The sequence below is a fragment of the Biomphalaria glabrata genome, chromosome 9 (genome assembly GCF_947242115.1).
Source record: "Biomphalaria glabrata chromosome 9, xgBioGlab47.1, whole genome shotgun sequence".
Lineage (NCBI taxonomy): Eukaryota > Metazoa > Mollusca > Gastropoda > Planorbidae > Biomphalaria > Biomphalaria glabrata.
The window spans coordinates 38,321,367-38,342,011 of NC_074719.1; the positions used below are offsets into that span (position 1 = coordinate 38,321,367).

General features: G+C 36.6%; 2 protein-coding genes across 3 annotated transcripts in view; one reads left to right on the forward strand and one right to left on the reverse strand.

Annotated features, from left to right (window-relative positions):
• LOC129928423 (uncharacterized) overlaps nucleotides 1-20,645 on the forward strand; it is a 235,472-nt gene that overhangs the window by 132,922 nt on the left and 81,905 nt on the right. The window lies entirely within an intron of this gene.
• Nucleotides 1-20,645, reverse strand: part of LOC106074439 (beta-N-acetyl-D-glucosaminide beta-1,4-N-acetylglucosaminyl-transferase-like) — a 44,218-nt gene that overhangs the window by 22,197 nt on the left and 1,376 nt on the right. Inside the window, exons 1-2 of one of the 2 annotated variants that reach the window (XM_056042718.1) lie at nucleotides 11,857-12,028; nucleotides 1,714-2,229 (exon numbers count right to left, since the gene is read on the reverse strand). In XM_056042718.1, coding sequence (XP_055898693.1) covers nucleotides 1,714-2,229; nucleotides 11,857-11,875 — 535 coding nt within the window. In that variant the 5' untranslated portion in view covers nucleotides 11,876-12,028. Of the gene's footprint in view, nucleotides 1-1,713; nucleotides 2,230-11,856; nucleotides 12,029-20,645 lie in introns of those variants that run through there. The other variant, XM_056042716.1, reaches the window with a different exon arrangement.

Genomic DNA, 20,645 nt, shown 5'->3' on the forward strand with positions numbered 1-20,645 from the left:
AGAGTGCTTTTGACAAGATACTGTTAATAATCTTGATTACCTAATTCATGACCTCATCAATTTCGGTCGGAATCGTTTCGGGCACAAAGCGATTCTTGGTGCATTATTCAGTGAAACGTAAGAATTTTTTTTTTTTTGCTCCGACGAATCTTTGTTGCCCTTTTATTTTTCCCTGTCCTACTTCTGGCTCTATCAGTTGTTATTTAAAGGATTTTCATTTAAATCGATCTTATTGTCTTCAAGGTATTTTCGCATAGCATTCGCTCTGTCGTCCCCTCTAGTTTGTCACGAGAGCGGTAGCAATCCTAGAAGTTCTTCTTTTGGATCTTGGGAAGACAAATAACTGACAAAAAGGTCAACTTGCTCCATGTCGTTTATGTCGCAAGACTCAATATATCAAGTGATAAGGCAGAAGAAAGTTGATTATCTTCCACCTGCAAATATGTTACTTGTCAAGACAGGGGTGCGCTGAAAAGCGAGTACAAGTGGCTGAGAGATAGAATCGAATCCGAGCGATTTTTTTTTGATTCGATAAAAAAATAATATTTGCTCATGGAACTAAAGAGCCGCAGCTTAACATCCAAAGAGCCGCATGTGGCTCGCGAGCCGCAGGTTGCCGACCCCTGGTTTAGGGTTTACTGGGCGTCAAGGTTATGGTTTGGAAAAAAATCGCCCACCCATCCCCCTCCAAATTTCAGGACCCGCTAGTGATAGATAGATAGATAGATAGATAGATAGATAGATAGATAGATAGATAGATAGATAGATAGATAGATAGATAGATAGATAGATAGATAGATAGATAGATAGATAGATAGATAGATAGATAGATAGATGGATGGATGGATAGATAGATATATTAGATGGATGGATGGATGGATGGATGGATGGATGGATGGATGGATGGATGGATGGATGGATGGATAGATAGATAGATAGATAGATAGATAGATAGATAGATAGATAGATAGATAGATAGATAGATAGATAGATAGATAGATTAGATGGATGGATGGATGGATGGATGGATGGATGGATGGATGGATGGATAAATAGATAGATAGATAGATAGATAGATAGATAGATAGATAGATAGATAGATAGATAGATAGATAGATAGATAGATAGATTAAATGGATGGATGGATGGATGGATGGATGGATGGATGGATAAATAGATAGATAGATAGATAGATAGATAGATAGATAGATAGATAGATAGATAGATAGATAGATAGATAGATAGATTAGATGGATGGATGGATGGATGGATAAATAGATAGATAGATAGATAGATAGATAGATAGATAGATAGATAGATAGATAGATAGATAGATTAGATAGATAGATAGATAGATAGATAGATAGATAGATAGATAGATAGATAGATAGATAGACAGACAGACAGACAGAGAGACTCGAGATTTGTTAGGTGTAATAAATAATTGTGTTAAGTTTCAACATCATCCGAAAATGTTGGAGAAATAACATGCAGACAGACAGACAGACAGACAGACAGACAGTCAGACAGACAGATAGATAGATAGATAGATAGATAGATAGATAGATAGATAGATAGATAGATAGACAGATAGATAGATAGATTGGACACATAAAATTATCTGAATAAAATATGTATTATACCATTTTAGCACTTTACAGAGATACTGATCAAAGTGATTTTAATTTTTTTTGAAAAATAAAATCAACTTACACAATGTGGCTGGCTTGTCTGGACAGAAATCAGTGGAATTTTTTTCTAGCCCCGCCACGGGCATGCCTTTTTTAAACTTGGTGAGGTCACAGGTCACTGCTTCTATTGTCGTCTCATCCTCTCTCTGGTACGCTGAGGTCACGTTGTATTCTGCCACCACTGCTTGCCCAGCAGGAGGCGGCCCAGGTGCGACAGCAGCAACCTCGGACTTCTTCTCCTTGGTCTCCAGATTCTTGTCTTCTGACAGGGTCTGAGCCGGAAGATTCCCAGGTGGATTTTCTGGCGATTGGGGTACCTGGGTTAAAGGCGCGGCTTTCTCCTGCGCCATCTTCTCGTTGTACTCTGAGCACATGGCTGCCAGGCTTTCGTTACTGCGCGTGAAGGACAGGAAGCTTCTGTTGACCTGCGCGCGCATGTTGGTGATGTTGGCCAGAATAGCTACGGATGTCACAAAAGTGATTCCCAAAAAGATCGTGCCGATGTGATACTTCCGAGAAGTGCGCCAGCAGGAAACCCCTGGGGATAACAAAATAACTACAGTGACTAAAATGTAAACATAAATACACGTTTTCATAGACAGTAGTGTAGCAAGCTAGCAACCAGCTGGAAAAGGGACTTAATGCCTCCAGGCCTATTACTAGTTTTTTATTTAAAGAAGACATACATATAAGCATTGAGTGTCGTGACATTGTGCATTGACTTATGCAAGATTGTAGATACATTGGCATCTCTTTTTAAACGGCTTATAGCAACTCTGCCTGTCTGGTAAAAATTTTTTTTGGATATTGAAAAGGGAAAATGACTCTAACAGTATCTATAGATATTACTGTAAATCTGGATTTATTCCCCTTAGATAAGCTTTTTTTTTTTTTATATATATTTTGATTGTTGTAAGCGTTCTATAACATACAGGATGACTCGTTGCAATTTACTAGCCACACTCAGCCTCCTAATCCTAATGTATGTTTGTTGTGGGGGGGGGGGGCACGGAGGTGTACCAATATAGTCTTGAATCCGGGACCACTGTTACCTTGCTCAGCATCTGTTCATATGATAAGTTTCTCCGACTTATGACTTATTGAAGTGTAAACAATTTAAATTGATAAAAACAATGTTCTGTTTCAAGTAATATTGAAGGGCTTTAAGGAAATACCAAGATTTTCTACCTAAGTTAAATTTAGGTTCTTACAATCTTGCTTTCCAAAACGTACCAAGTAATACAATTTTTAAATCAATTTCTAATTTACGTTTAAAATAAGAGACTGAGCTAAACATTCATATTTTATTAGCCATTAAAAAAAACAGAGAAAGGCAAATTATTTAGGTGGAAATTATAGATAAAAAAACAGAAACACATAAGTGACTCGACTAAATCTTAAGAAACGCAATGTACAAAAGAATGTCTTGTAGTTTCTCAACATTAGGGTATATAAGTATTGATTTGGTTCCAATGCAAACAGAAGTCTGGACTAACAATTAGAAACAATGTATATTTTACCGGAAACGTACGAGATCCGGGCATTTTCCTGGAATCACATGACATTTCGTAATGCTTGGCGCTTTTACGTAAAATAGGAAATAACTCCCTTCGCTCCGACTTTGACTAAAAATTAGATAGTGTGACTAGACCTACTTTAGAGATATAAAAATTATATTCAAGTATAACAATACTAAACATTAGCAAAATGAAACACAATTTGAACAATGAATTTCATAAGATTAAAAAAAAACATTTTTCTCCAAACAGGGTTATATCCCCTACATTTCGTATTTGAATTTTAAGATCCGGCTTACAAAAAGAAAGCTATTTATATAGATAGATAAAAATCTTCAATATTTTTCAATAAGTTTTAAAAAAAAAAAAGATATGAAAGCAAAACAACAACAACAACAACAAAAACTTAACTAAAAAGATAATTTGGGATTTTCACACTAAAAGCAAATCATATAGTATGGTCATTTTTTTCTACACTTGGATATTTTAGGTCTTAAACTATAATATGCATCTCCTGTTGGGATCGGGTCTTCAACCAGGACATTTTGAAACTGGCTACTACTATGTATGCTTGACACAGAGAAGACTACGCTGGCTCGGACATGTCACCCGAATGCCTGATGGAAGAATCCTTAAAGACATCTTATACGCTGAGCTTGCTGAAGGAGTCAGACCCAAAGGCCGCCCAAAACTAACCTACAGAGATGCCTGCAAGCGAGATATCAAGAACCACAGGCATGAACGAAAGAATGTGGGAGGAGATAGCCCAAGACCGGGTAGCCGGGCAGCATGGAGACAGACTGTGCGTGCTGGTACGAACTTCGCTGAATGCAAAAGAAACGAAGCTGCATCAGCCAAGAAAAAGAAGAAGAAAGCTGCCCTGTCAGCTAGCCCTAGGACAGATGAATATACATGCACGAACTGTTGTAAACTCTGCCGCTCCAGAATTGGGTTGATCAGTCACTCCAGATTCTGCCCGGTGTCATGACGTAACCAAAGCCAGTGACTCGCATCTTGTCTTATGGGCGCATCCATTGTCGTCCGAGACAAAAGGAGCCATATATACATATAGATGGATCCAATGGTAGACATTTCTGAGAACATTGTTGAAAGAAAAAGATCTATTGGTCACATTTTTATTCGCAAACTCCCCTACCTGTTTCAGAATAGATCAAAGGCTTCACCATAATTCTTTTTTTTTTAAAACAGCTTAAAGTCTTAATCTTCTAGAAAATGTCACACACTTGAGACTAAACTCAATAACGTCACACATTTGAGACAGAACTCAATAACGTCACACGATATAGTGTTCAGTAATATTCTTGTTTAAATGCAAGCTCATCCTTTACAAAGCTTAAATCAATTCGCTCTGTCTGTCTGGTACTATTTTTGTACACACTATTTCTCCCACACAAATTCTCAGATTAAGTCGAAACTTTACACAATTGTTGTACCTAGCGAAACATGAATCAATAAAAATAAATTAACCAATTATCTCATTAATTATTGGTAATTATTATTTTGTTTTGATATCGAACAACGGAAATAACTGATACATTTTGAGAGATGTAGCTATATATATGGAGTTATTTCCTTATGACTTTTTTTTTTGTTGTCCCACTTTCCATTCTCAGATCAAGTTAAAATTTCGTATAATTATTCATAATCGATGAGAATACAGCCTGTCTTCTCCTCAATGTAGTCAATGTCTGTCAAACGTTGGAGATATAGAGAGTTGGCAACAATGCCTTGTTTGTTTCAACACATTTCAAACGTTGAAGGTCACGTGATACTTCTTGCTAGATGTTTTATTCTTCCTGGTTTCATCGACCAGGTATTTATTTGTAGATTATGTTAGAGAGGCACATTTTGAGCACATTGGTTTGCATAGGAGAAAATATGCTTTGATAAATCATGTTTCAGTGGCGTAGCCCGGGGGGAGGCTTGACCTCTTTAGGGGCCCCTACATTTTGTATTTCGAGATATGTGCGTAATATTAAATGTAAAAAAAAAAATCTTTTGTGGGTTCCCATCAAGTGGTGGCCCTGGGGGGATTTTCAAATTTGGACACCCCCCTTCCCCCCACCATAGCTATGCCACTGCCATGTTAACTCGTTAGACTATTTCGCTGCATTTGTTTTACATCACATTTTTCTCTTTTCAAACTACACGATATAGGACGGCGCCCTTTTCAACAATTTGCTCAGCACAATGAGGTTTCTGTACAATAAACACATTTTGATACTAGATGTCCAAGTACATTACTTACGTATAAGTATACATCAAATAGATCTGAGTAACTGGTGAATTGAAAAGTTATTCCAAGTAAACTTTCCTTGCAATGTGTGAACAAGTCTTATTGATTCAATAGAGCGCCCTAGGAAGAGTAGGAAAGTGAAACTACAGCCATTTAAAAGAATGCCTGGGCGAGTTAGGAAAACAAAATGACATGCATGTTATAGAATGTCTTAGTAAGGTAGAAATAGCGAAATACTACTGTTGATATGGTGCGCAAAGGTGCACACGTTCAAGATATTTAAGTATTGTTTCCGCCATGAAACTAATGGTAGTTGTTTGTTTATTGCTGACTGAAAACCTAGATCTTAATTAACATGGCGGATGCGGTGATCAGAGGTTATCATTAATTGGTAGATAAAGGTTTATCGTAAAGGTTTATCAGTAATAAATAGGCAACAATTACAGGGCTACGCCTTACAATGGCGGCTAGAAATGTCCTTCCTGTACCCGAGCCACTCGAGGTAGAAGGTAACATGGCCGCTAATTGGCAAACGTTTCACCGGAGCTGTCGAAACTATGAGCTAGCCACTAAATTGGCGGAAGGATAGATCGATGCAAACACTGATTCAGTATATCCTCAATGGATGGCCAGACAAACACTGATTCAGTATATTCTCAATGGATGTCCAGACAAACATAATAGTCTACCTGAACTCAAACACTGATTCAGTATATCTTAAATGGATGGCTAGACAAACACAACTACCTGAACTCAAACACTGATACAGTATATCTTAAATGGATGGCCAGACAAACACAATAGTCTACCTGAACTCAAACACTGATTCAGTATATCTTAAATGGATGGCCAGATCAAACATAATAGTCTACCTGAACTCAAACACTGATTCAGTATATCTTAAATGGATGGCTAGACAAACACAATAGTCTGCCTAAACTCAAACACTGATACAGTATATCTTAAATGGATGGCCAGACAAACACAATAGTCTACCTGAACTCAAACACTGATTCAGTATATCTTAAATGGATGGCCAGATCAAACATAATAGTCTACCTGAGATGAAACAATATTTTTCACTAAGAGACATGTTAACATACGAAGACGGACTCTTGTTGAAAGGAGAACAAATAATCATACCGATATCACTTCGCAAGGAAATAGAGGAAAAACTCTATGCAGCACATCTGGGAGTAGAGTCAATGAAAAGAAGAGCAAAAGAAACAGGTTTCTGGCCTGGATTATCAGCTCGAATAAAAGGAAATAGCCAACTCATGTTACATATGTCAGAAAAACAAACCAGCAAATCAGAGAGAAGAATTAATACAGCACAAAATTTGTTCTGATCCGTGGGACAAGATTGAAATTTATTTATTCCAAATGTGTGACCAACAATATCTAGTTATAGTGGACTATTATTCAAATTTCATAGAGGTGCAAAACATGCAGTTGACAACAACACACTCAATTATAAAGAAACTGAAAGTTTTATTTGCAAGATATGGGGTGCCCAAAGTCTATATATCTGATAGCGGACCTCAGTTCACATCGGAATATTTTTCCAAATTTATGATGGAATGGGGAGTGACTCATTAGTAATCCTCCCAAAGACATCATCAATCTAATGGAAAAACTGAGTCAGTAGTTAAAATTTTAAAGAACATAATGAAGAAATCTAGAGACTCAAAGTCAGATGCTTATGAAGCGCTCCTGGAATTTAGAAATACTCCAATGCAAGACGCAAATCTAAGCCCAACTCAGATGTTTTTGGTCGGATGACTCGAACACTGATACCAAACAAAAGGAGTAACATTAAGATTTCTACATGTCAAGAGGACATTATGAGAAGGAAAGAAAAACTTCAGATTAGTGTAAAATTATTTTATGATAAGAGGTCAAGAAATTTAAGTCAGCTGAGAACTGGAAGAATCAGAGAGCTTACATTATTCGAGGTGACAATGGTGCAGTGTACCAAACTAACTGAGTGCATATCAACCCGAACAGAGAAACAGAAGAAGATATATTCCCCGATACTGATGACAACTTACAGGACAATAGAACTCATGATCAACACATTCGCCACTCATCAACTCATCATTCCCTGCGACTAAGGGATCAGTTGAAGAAACCGACAAGATTCGATGACTATGTGTCTTAATGAACTATTGAATGACACTCCCCGAATTTGTTTTTAAGAAAAGGGGATGTTGATATGGTGCGCAAAGGTGCACGGGTCAATATAATAAAGTATTGTTTCCGCTATGACATTAATGGTAGTTTTTTTTCTTATTGCTGACTGAGAACCTAAATCTTAATTAACAATTATGTATTTTATAGAATACCTAATCAAAGTTGAACAGACCTGGATTAGTAGTTGATTATGATATTATCCCTGGTCTATCAGACCATGAGATCATAAAAATACACAGTCAGATAAAAGCACTAGCCAATACAAAACCCAAAAGAAAAATCTTACTCTGGAATAAATGTAACCTAACACAACTACACCAAGCTGCATTAAACTTTCAACAAACATTCTTATTAGAAAAAGACATTAACCAACCAGTCGATGACCTCTGGAATTTCATTAAAAACCATTAAAAACTGAATACTCTCCAAACAAAATAAATAAATGCTGGTTTAATAATAGACTAAAGAAACTTTGTAAACAGAAGGAAAACCTATATAGAAAATTTAAAGAAACTAATGCAGAAAGAGTTTACAAAAAGTATATAAAAATTAAACACTTAACCCAAAAAGTAAGCAGACAGCTGCAGAGTGAATACATAAACAATGTAATATCTAAAGATAACAACAAAAACCTATGGTCATACATTAAGTCTAAGAAAATGGAAACAACACGCGTAGCGCCATTAAAAGATGAACATAACATAATACATAATGATAATGAAACTAAAGCAAACATCCTAAACAAATACTTTGCATCAGCATTCTCAGCCCCAGGAGACAAAGACATATTACTTAATTTGAACCAAGTAGACAACATAGAAGATTTAGTAGTACAAGAAAATGGAATTCAAAAACTATTAGCCAACACCAAACCAAATAAAGCGTCTGGACCTGATGGTATTCCAGCTAGATTACTCAAAGAACTAAGCAATGAGCTAGCTCCAGTGTTCAAAATACTCTTTCAGGCATCGCTTAACCAGGGCAGAGTACCAAAAGGACTGGAAAGAAGCTAATGTCACCCCCCTATTTAAAAAAGAAGAAAAATCTGACCCAGGAAACTACAGACCAGTATCTCTTACCAGCATCACATGTAAAATCCTAGAACACATAATATGTAGCAACATCATAAACCACTTAGACAAACATAATGTCCTCACACCATACCAACATGGCTTTAGGAAATATAGATCATGTGAAACACAACTAATAGGACTAATTGATGATTTTTCAAAAGGTTTAGATAATAGTGAACAAAAAGATGCTATCTTACTAGATTTTTCCAAGGCTTTTGACAAAGTTCACCACCATGGTTTTCTTAAAAATTAAAATATTTCGGCATTAATGGTCCACTGCATCAGTGGATTAAAGATTTTCTGATAGGGAGAGAACAAACTGTAATAATAAATGGCTCTAAATCAACACCGATTACAGTAAACTCAGGTGTACCTCAAGGAACAGTCTTGGGTCCACTACTATTTTTAATTTACATAAATGATTTACCAAATTGCATTACTTCAGGAACAAAAGTCAGATTATTTGCAGACTATTGCATAATATATAGAACAATAAAAACAACACAAGACACAGATATTTTACAAAGAGAATTAGATGAATTACAGAAATGAGAATCAAATTGGAGCATGTCTTTCCACCCAGAAAAATGTCAGTTGTTAAGAGTAACAAAAATACTAAAACAAATTAATTCCACTTATCTTATTCATGGCAAACCAGTAACACAGACTAATAACGCAAAATAACCTAGGTGTTATAATAAATGAAAAACTGTCATGGAATCCACATATTGATGAAACTATTAAAAAAATCCAACAAAGCATTAGGGTTTATTAAAAGAAATTTCTATAAATCAAATAAGAACATAAAACTAAAATGTTATTTAACCTTGGTTAGGCCAATAATAGAATATGTATCCTCCGTTTGGGACCCCTCAACTCAAGAAAACATTAAGAAACTGGAACAGACACAAAATAGAGCAGTGAGATTCATAACAAATGAATATTCACATTTGACTAGAGTAACACCTTTAGTAAAATCACTAAATTTAGAAAGCCTTCAGGACAGAAGACTCAAAAGTAAAGTAGCAATTATACATAAAACACTGAACCATAATCTTCAAATACAAAAACAAAATTTAATAAAATACTCTGAAAGACACAAAGATAAAGGCACATTCCTCGTCCCATATGCTAGGACAAATTTGTACAAATACTCCTTCTTCCCTAGTGCTATTAGAGCATGGAATGGGTTGCCTGAGCTAGCCAGGAAAACCAGTGACTTGGCAGAATTTAAGTCATTGGTTAATATGCATGACTAAATGCATGACGCGTAGGACGTAATCATCTTCTTTTTTGAAGTAACGTCTGTATTATATAAGATAAGATAAGATGAACTTAGGCAAAATTATAAGCATTTTAAGGAATGCCTAATTAAGGTAAAATGCCAGTATACATACAACCATTTTACAGGTATCTTGCAGAATTCGAAAACGAAGTTATGAATAAGCAAAATAAAAGGCAATTTAAAGAAAGCCTTTCAAGGTAAGAAATGACATAATTGCAGACAATTTAACGAATATATTACTTAGAACTTGGAAGCTGAAACTTTGCTTTTCTTTTTATTAGGTGCAATTTTTAAAAAATAATTATATATCTTTTTTTTTTTGGCTTATATTTTTTTTTCGGTTCCTAAGTAATGAAAGTTATCCTTGTTTTTTTTACATTGTCTTGAGGGAGTATCTTGGAAAGAGTTTTGTGGTAGTTTTTATTTACATTCTGTTTAGTTGTATAGTTTGCACTTTACTATATCTTAAGCAGGTCCAGGACTTCAGTAAATCAGGATTAAAATATTAAGTATACATAACTTGTTGTTAGATGCTATGAAAGTGAATCGAAACGATCTTATAAGACTTAGAACTTGTGTATTATGTTCATTATAGAAGTCACATTGTTAGGCCTATGAAACATCAAATGTTCCTTAGTTCGTAGAAGTTCGTAGGAGATATTAAACCCTTCCGCAAACACCATTGGTCAAGGGGTTTCTAATTTATTTTTTTTTTTACTTTAATTGTAATGGCCTTGATTACGACATTAGGAAAAAAAAAATTGGCGACGCCGCACATTTGTGCTATGGAAAAATATTCAACATAAACAAGTGATAGAAAAAAGAATACTTTCAAAACAAAAAAGTTTATCGAAGGGAAAGAACCGCTAATTACTGCTATTTATCTAAAAATTGCAAGATTTAGCTCCCTTTCTGTTATATAAAACAACATTGGTTGATAAGAACTAAATGATTAACTAATTGGTTAATTTTTGAATGGATTCGTGTATTGTCATCGACTATAAACCATAGACATAAATAGATATAGACTGGCCGATAAATAAGTTTTATAAAACCAAAATTTGTGTCTTGCAATTTTGTGTACTTTATTATACAGCAGTGTAGTTCTGTTTAATCTCTAAAACTGAAGATCTTGCAACTTTTCAGAATTCGGAAAACCCAAAACAAAAGATATACATGTTTTCAAGTTACATGAAGTTATTTCATTTTTCCAGTCTATATTTATGTAGGTCTATGCTACAAACGATTATGCAACATTTCCACTTGAGCCGAGAATGGGAAATGAGAGTTACGTCATAACTGGATTAAATCCATATATATATATATATTCACATCTCTCATTAAGTAGCTTTATTCCCCCGTATTTCAATATCAAACAAAAATAATTAATGAACAAATAATTATTTAACTAATTGGTTTCATTTTTATTGATTCGTGTCTTCTCGGGTTCATTGAATAATTGTGCAAAGTTTAAACTCGATTTGAAAATGGGAAATGGGAATAAAAAACATGTTAGAACTTTTTACCAGACAGACTGACAGGCAGACAGACAGACAGACTGAGTGATTTGATAAAAGCTTTGTAAAAATAATCATTTTTTTTCGAGTCTAAGAATTAAGATGGAGTGCAGTATTCCACGTGGCCAGGCAGTCGTAGCTGTGACCTACTTTATTTCGCCACACGCTAAGCAGACGTAACCTTCAATTAAATTACGAGTTGACAAAAGAAAAATAAAAAAAAAAAATACATCCCTCTAGCAGTTCAAAAGCTAATGCTAGAATTCTATACTTTATAGTATATGACAATTATTTAATACAAAAAAAAGTGTTAAAATTATTACGATTTAATCTATAAACCATTGGAGATGCAGCAGTGTCAGTACAGATAGTCTGGATAAGTAATCCGAAATTTTTTTTTTTTTTTTTAGAAATAGAAGTCCTTTGAAAACACACACCACTAATGATCTATACGTCGACTGTGTTGTAGTTCGTGTTCTTAGAGTTTCTTGAGTGGGCCCTAGGTGTGTGTTTGTCGTACGTTAAATAGTAGAGACGAGCAGCAGATTGTACAATTATGGCAACGTTCAACAGGACAAAGAAAGGACGTGACAGCCAGTGGTGTGCGCGCGTGTGTGGTGACGTCTGTGTTCTTCTGTTTCTCAATGTTGTCTTGTTGTTTGTGGCTTATGAGACTGCAGGCCAGAGTAATAAAGATGTACTACTGCTGTAGAGAGCAGGCAAGTGTTAGTAGGTGTTCTTTTGAAAGGAAAATTGATATATATATATATATATATATATATATATATATAGAGAGAGAGAGAGAGAGAGAGAGAGAGAGAGAGAGAGAGAGAGAGAGAGAAAGAGAGAGAGAGAGAAAGAGGGAGAGAGAGAAAAAAAGAGAGAGAAAGAGAAAGAGAGAGAGAGAAAGAGAGAGAGAGAGAGAGAAAGAGAGAGAGAGAAAGAGAGAGAGAGAGAGAGAGAAAGAGAGAGAGATAAAGAGAGAGAGAGAGAGAAAGAGAGAGAGAGAAAGAGAGAGAGAAAGAGAGAGAAAGAGAGAGAGAAAGAGAGAGAGAGAAAGAGAGAGAGAAAGAGAGAGAGAGAGAAAGAGAGAGAGAGAGAAAGAGAGAGAGAGAGAGAGAGAGAAAGAGAGAGAGAGAGAGAGAAAGAGAGGGGGGGAAGATAGACAGTGATAGAGATAGAACAGAGACCATATGACAGAGTGAAAGAAGAAAGTAAAGGGGCTTTTCTTGCTTAAAGCCCCCAAGCCTAAAATATCTGGAAAAGACAGTAACAGAAGTCTTGCTTCATCCAGCAGACGATCTGGAAGACAGCGGAAATAACATTGAGATTGTGCAGACAAATGTATGATAGAGATAAAAGTTGAGAATCTCATCTTTCGCTTGACTTTCGTGGTAGGGTTACATTGCCAGTTCATGTAACCAAATCCTTCCACTTTTTCCTGTCGGCAGCTGTTAGTAGGAGGATACCAAGAGAGAGAGGCTAGTCAATGCTTTTACGTTGGATGGCTGCCTGGTCGTGTGGTTTGCGCGCTGGACTGTCGTTCAGATGTATCGAGGGTCCCGGGTTAAAACCATGTCCGCTCCCATCCTCAGTCGACTTACGGGAATTAGGACGTAATTATCTTGAACTCTGAAGGAACATTCGGAACATGTCAAACTTTTTACAAGCCAAAGAACCGTTGTCAAGCCAGCTTTGCTTTGGACGACCCTCTATTCGTGTTCCCTCAACTGTACTCTGAAGAATGAGTTTTGATAGGGAGTCATGCCTTACAATTAGACACGGTGGCTGAGCGGTAAAGTGGCGTGACTTCCGAACCAGGGTCCCGTGTTCGAATCCTGATGAAGACTGGGGATTTTTAATTTCGGGATCTTTTGGGGCGCCTCTTGAGTCCACCCAACTGACATTAGTCGGGGAAAAGTAAAGGAGGTTGGTCGTTGTGCTGGCAACATGACACCGTAGGCCAAAGAGACAGATTAGCTTAACATCATCTGCCCTTAAGATTACTAGAGACAGCGAGAAAGACAGAATGAAAACGGGAAGGGGAACGTAACGTCTTACGGTATGACCAAACCAGCTCAGCTTTCGTCTCTCCACAGTGTTCAGGAGTTTCACCTTTTTTGCCAGTCAAAGTGTCGACTTGTAAAAAAAAAATTCAATGTGTCTTCTTTTCCTGCTGTTTGATCCCCAGACGACTGTGTGTAGTCACTCAGTGCCCTCTTTATGTCTGTTCTATTCATGTGATTATTTCTTTTGTCTTGTTTTTTTATATGAGAAAAGTGTCTTTATCGTCACAATACATTTTCCATAAAGATCAAACAAAGCAGTCTTAGTTTTTTTCTGTAGGATTTACTCTCAAAGGCTTAGATTCTTGATTCAACCTCAGCGTTCAGTGTCCACCTTTCATAACCATACAGGAGTACAGCTACCACTAGCGAAGAATACAGCTTTGATTTTAGATTATGTTAGGTGTACTCTTCCAAACTTCCCACAGTTAACTCATAGTAGCGGATACCAAAATTAAAACAGGTTTTTATCTCTTTTATTGATCCTCCATTCCTTTTTACTTTCGGGCCGTCATACGCGGATGAGTCAACGTTGAGAATACCTGAGAAGTAACTCGCAGTAATTATCTTCAAACAAAAAACTGTTAACTCAATGAGAAACAAAAAAAAAAAAATAATAAAGACCCCTTATATAACTGTGGATTCGCAGTAGAGCTCTCGGTTGGCCCCTGAATCGGGGGTCCCGAGTTCGAATCCTGGTGAAGACTGGGATTTTAAATTTCGGGACCCTTGGGTGCCTCTGAGTTCACCCACCTCTAATGGGTGCCTGCACTGGCACATGACACCCTCGTTAACTTGGGACCACAGGAACAGATGATCTTTACATTATCTGCCCATAGATCTTACGATCTGAGAGGATAAATTTACTTTATACAAGTTTATGAAACGTTTGCTGCCACTATATAGCTCTTAATAACTAATTAATGTTAGATTTTTTTTAAAAGGGAAATCTTTTATCGCGTCTCAATCCCCCCCCCCTTCCCGAGAGAAAATTATGAATGGGCTACTAAAAGTACACACCAGTTTTTGACAGCTGATTTGTTATTGAGAAGTATGGCCGAAACACTCCCTTCTTATATTTTCATTGTAATAACTGGACCACATTTTAACGATCAAACTAGCATATGTGTTATAATTTCCTTTTCTTTCTTTTAACCTACGCATCGTAATTTCTCCGACATAGACTTTTGACTTGATTTGGAAACACCTTCTCAATAATCCGACACATACACGCATTCATATCACTCTTCTTCCGCTTCTCAATTCAACATAATAGTGAACCAAACCCTCCCCCCCCCCGGCCTCTGTTACAGCGTCTCAAGTCTCCCAAATGTTATAGCAACCTAATCCCCCCCCCCACCCCGCCTATGTTACAGTGTCTCAAGTCTCCCACATGCTATAGCGAACCTAATCCCCCCCCCCCCGCCTCTGTTACAGTGCCTCAAGTCCCCCACATGTTATTGTGGTTCATTATGTTTTGATAGTATGGTACGCGCAGACGCAGATAGCGATCGATGTTCAGGTGTTCAAGGCAGAATGTTTATCGCTAAACACAGAGATGAACGCGGAGAGAATGTGAGCTATAAATCACGTGCGACATGTCCGCCCTCTCCCCGCTCCATCCGAAATTAGAACTGGAGAACTAACATATTTCTGTTAATAGCTTGGACCTATCCGTAGGAGCGTGTTGGTACATCTAGGTAAGGATGGACACGTGATAGAGTTCTGTAGCACTGGCTGGCGACCTCTTGGTCACTACATGCATTGTGAGGCTGCGTTGTGACTCAGAGGTAGAGCGCTTGGCTTCCAAAAGGAGGGGTGTCGCGTTAGAATCTCAGTGAGCGTGGGGACTTTTTAGGACGGCCCAGAGTCCACTCAACTCAAATAGGTGGCTGACATTTGGAGGGGAAAGTAAAGGCTGTTGTGCTGCCTCATGAAACCCAGGTTACCCCTTGACCATAGAAACAGATGACCCTTACATCATCTGCGTATAGATCGCAAGGTCTAAAAGGGGAACTTTACTTTGTATGCATATTGAGAGTTTTAAATATCTATGACTTTTAAACAAATATTACGAATTAATAACAATCTAGGTATTGTCATTTCAGATTTTCAGTTAGTATTACACTAGGCTTGTCTTGTTACTGTATGTCTGACTTGGACAAATTACTCAGAAGATATTTGAGCAGTCTTGTACGGGTGTATTGCCTGTCAGTCTAATGTAATAGACAAACACTATCACAGTCACAAAGACTTGAGTCCAGACTCTTGTATAACTTGGCGATGTTTAATACGTAAACGCAACAGTCGAGTCTCTATCATTAATTGGTGTTATTTCCTTAAAGTCCTTATACCAACTAACTAATACAAATTTTAGTCCATTCATTTCGTTATTTAATAAAAATTAAACTTCAAATTTGTGTTTCAAAAACATTTTACATAGATTTGTTCATTATAGTAGCAAATTAAGACGTCTAGACGTACAATTCAATAGCCCCATGTTATCTCATGCTTCTTTCATTAGATAAGACCAGCTGGTCACGCATGCGCAAAACACAAAATCTCTCGAAGCCTAGATCAAGATCTAGATTTAATTGTAAGATGATACAGTTATTCTTCGCAAAGATAGTTTTATACTTTAACAAATGAAGATATTGAAATATAGTCAATTCATTTCATATTTTAATCAAATTAACCTTCAAATTTTTGTGTTTCTAAATCATGTTTACATAAATTTGTTCGCTCTAGCTCCGTTTTAGCCCAATAGCTCCGATTTAGCCCAATAGCTCCCATTCATGCATGATATCACGCGCTTCTTACATTAGCAAATGTTTTGATTTAAAAAAATGGATTTAGGTCGATTAGGTATGTCCAACTCCATTCATAATATTTGTATATTCACGCGTTCGCCTTACTTATATAACATTATTATTTTGTTTAATTTTTTGTGATACACTATATCAGAGAATATATAAGTGATACGCAAATTAAGAACCGCGGGTCGAGGGTAATATCTGGCTAGTTTTAATATATATCCGGGTATGACACGCGGCCCGAGGGCCGTAGTTTGAGTTCTTATTTTGTTATTGTTATATATTTTACATATGGGGGCAAAGTGGCTGAATGGTTAAGCATTGGCTTCCGAACCTGGAGATCCTGGGTTCGAATCTCTAAGAAGATTGGGATTTTGAATTCTAGCCTTTTTAGGGCGCCCTTGAGTCCACACTGACTTTAGTTAGGGAAAATAAAGGCGGTTGGTAGTTGTGCTGGCCACATGACACCCTGCTCATTAACCGTTGTCAAATAAACAGATGACCTTAACATCATCTGCAGTATAGATCGCAAGATCTGAAAGGGGACCTTAACTTTTTCATATATATTACATGCCCACTAATCGAGAATGCCGGAATGGCCTTTGTAGTTTGTTCAAAGCAATATTGATCGTATTACAAGATGGGTTACGAATTGTTGTGTTGTGCTCTTTACAAAACAAACCCTGAGTACCGTCTTTTGAAGAGATTAGGATTAACTTTGACTTAAGTAACGTCTATGGCTTGAAGCTGTGTAAGCTTATAGCCGTTTAGCACGTTGCGTATTGAGTTTTGCAGAGATTATGAAGGATGACCTCAATTTATAAAGTATGAACAAAATGTATGGAGAATGGCCTAAATTTATGAAGTATGAACAAAATGTATGAAGAATAGCCTAAATTTATGAAGTATGAACAAAATGTATGAAGAATTGCCTAAATTTATGAACAAGGACATAAATTGATTAAATAATGCCTAAAGTTTCCCAGAAATTATGAAGAATCACCTATAGTTTCCTAAAATTTATAAACTATAACCAAATAATTCTCAAAATTTAAGTATGACCCTAAAATTTCGGTATAAAAAAAGACCTAATGATTCACAATTATTGCCATAAATTATGAAGTGGGAACTAAAGATTTGCTAAATAAGTGTAATCTGAAATTTCTTAGACTTTATAAAATATGACTTAAATTTATGAAGCATGACCTAAATTGATGAAGCATGACCTAGATCTACGTTTATGTGTGACCTGAAGATTCGCAGATTAAATAGTAAGAAATAAAGAGTCAAAGACTTAATGAAGTATGAGCTAAATTTATTAATTATGACCTACATTTAGGACGTATGACCTAAATTTAGGAAGTATGACCTACATTTATGAAGTATAGCTAAATATTGTAGGAAGATTACCTAAATTTATAAAGTAGATCTACAGATTGAAGTAAGTATGACCTAAATTTATGAAGTAGACCTAAAGATTGAAGTAAGTATGACCTAAATTTATGAAGTAGACCTAAAGATTGTAGGAAGAATGGCCTAAATTTATGGAGTAGACCTACAGATTGTAGGAAGAATGACCTAAATTTATGAAGTAGACCTACAGATTGTAGGAAATATGACCTAAATTTATGAAGTAAACCTAAAGATTGAATAAAAAATGACCTAATTTTATGAAGTAGACCTACAGATTGTAGGAAGTATGACCCTGAGATTGTAGGAAGTATGACCTAAAGATTGTAGGAAGTATGACCTAATTTTATGAAGTAGACCTACAGATTGTAGGAAGTATGACCCTAAGATTGTAGGAAGTATGACCTAAAGATTGTAGGAAGTATGACCAAAGATTGTAGGAAGTATGACCTAAAGATTGTAAGAAGTATGACCTAATTATATGAAGTAGACCTACAGATTGTAGAAAGTATGACCCTAAGATTGTAGGAAATATGACCTAAAGATTGTAGGAAGTATGACCAAAGATTGTAGGAAGAATGACATAAATTTATGAAGTAGACCTACAGATTGTAGGAAGTATGACCCTAAGATTGTAGGAAGTATGACCTAAATTTATGAAGTAGACCCACAGATTGTAGGAAATATGACCTAAATTTATGAAGTAGACCTACAGATTGTAGGAAGTATGACCTAAAGATTGTAGGAAGTATGACCTAAATTTATGAAGTAGACCTAAAGATTGAAGGAAGTATGACCTAAATTTATAAAGTATGACCTAAAGATTGTAGGAAGTATGACCTAAATTTATGAAGTATGACCTAAAGAATGTAGGAAGTATGACCTAAATTTATGAAGTAGACCTAAAGATTGTAGGAAGTATGACCTAAATTTATGAAGTATGACCTAAAGATTGTAGGAAGTATGACCTAAATTTATGAAGTATGACCTAAAGATTGTAGGACGTATGACCTAAATTTATGAAGTATGACCTAAAGATTGTAGGAAGTATGACGTAAACACCTGCAAAACTTGTTATATTTATTGTAACATTGTGCACAGGTAACAAAAAAATAGTTTAATCATAAGAATTGAAATGGTGCAGACGATATAAAAAAAAAAAGTTCCCTTGTCAGACCCTGTGGTCTGATGATGTAAAGGTCATCTGGTTCTGTGGTATATGGTTAACGAGGGTGGTATGTGGCCAGCACATCGACCAACCGCCTTTAATTTTTTCCAACTAATGTCAGGTACCCATTAGAGCTGGGTGGACTCAGAGGTGCCCGAAGATCCCGAAATTAAAAATCCCTGTCTTCACTGTCACAGTTGTGTGATTATTTTGTTTGGGTTTTGTTGTTGATCCAAATACTATAGTGCGATCTCTCACGGATCTTTTGCCGGACCTGGAGCAGACTATGACAGGGATGTATAGTCACCCAGACAGAGACATTAGTTGACACCAACACTGGACCTGGAGCAGATTATGACAGTGATGTATAGACACCCAGACAGAGACATTAGTTGACACCAACACTGGACCTGGAGCAGACTATGACAGTGATGTATAGACACCCAGAGACAGAGACATTAGTTGACACCAACACTGGACCTGGAGCAGACTATGACAGTGATGTATAGACACCCAGACAGAGACATTAGTTGACACCAATACTGGACCTGGAGCAGACTATGACAGTGATGTATAGACACCCAGAGACAGAGACATTAGTTGACACCAACACTGGACCTGGAGCAGACTATGACAGTGATGTATAGACACCCAGACAGAGACATTAGTTGACACCAACACTGGACCTGGAGCAGACTATGACAGGGATGTATAGACACCCAGACTGAGACATTAGTTGACACCAACACTTTGAAAACGAAAGGAACTTGCGAACAATAGGGCTCGAAATACCAGGGCCAGTGATACCGGTAGGGCACATCGCGGATCTTTAGATTTATGTAGGGAAAATGGGGTACTAGAGAATCAATTAGACATAGCTTAAGGACTATAAAGTCAGAAACTGTTTGAGTTAAGGGGGAGACGACTCAAACACGGCTAGGTGCTGGACCAGACCGATGTTGTAGAAGTCGATGTCGTGTTGTGGTTGTTAGATACAGGAACAGCATCAGTGCATTTCTTAAGGACACGCGGTAAGACGAAACTATTCATCTTTTCTTTACTGCACGTTAGAAAGTTACGAGGTGATTGGTTGGTTAACTACTCGGCTATTTGTAAGTGTCCTGTTAACTTCTATCTAGGTGACGGTCAGAGATGATAGATTTATACCAGTACATATCACATCAAGACTATACGGACTGTGACGTGGGCTCCAGCATCCGTGCTAAGACAAGAGAGAGTGACTGTCCAGTGTGACTTGCTGTTTGTACCAAGCATCAATTTATATGTAACTATATTATTTGAGCCTTCATGATTATATAAGTCCGAACTTTTCGTACCACTATTAATTTCTTTTATGTTTGTATTTTTACATTGTTTTATCTACTAATTAATCAACCACGTGATTATTTCAATTATATCCAATGTTGGTGGTTAATATCTGAACTACATATCTATCAATAATTAAATACCTATATTAATGACAGTATTGTGTTCGGAGATCCTAATTTGTTACATTAGTCATTGTTGTGCTCTTTACTTCATCGTCACCTGTTGTATTAGTTTCAGTCATTATTACTGGTTGACTAGCAAAAGCGAGAATCATGCTAGACATCTTGCCATCAAGAGCTGATATTCAGTTTTCTTGACATTCACCA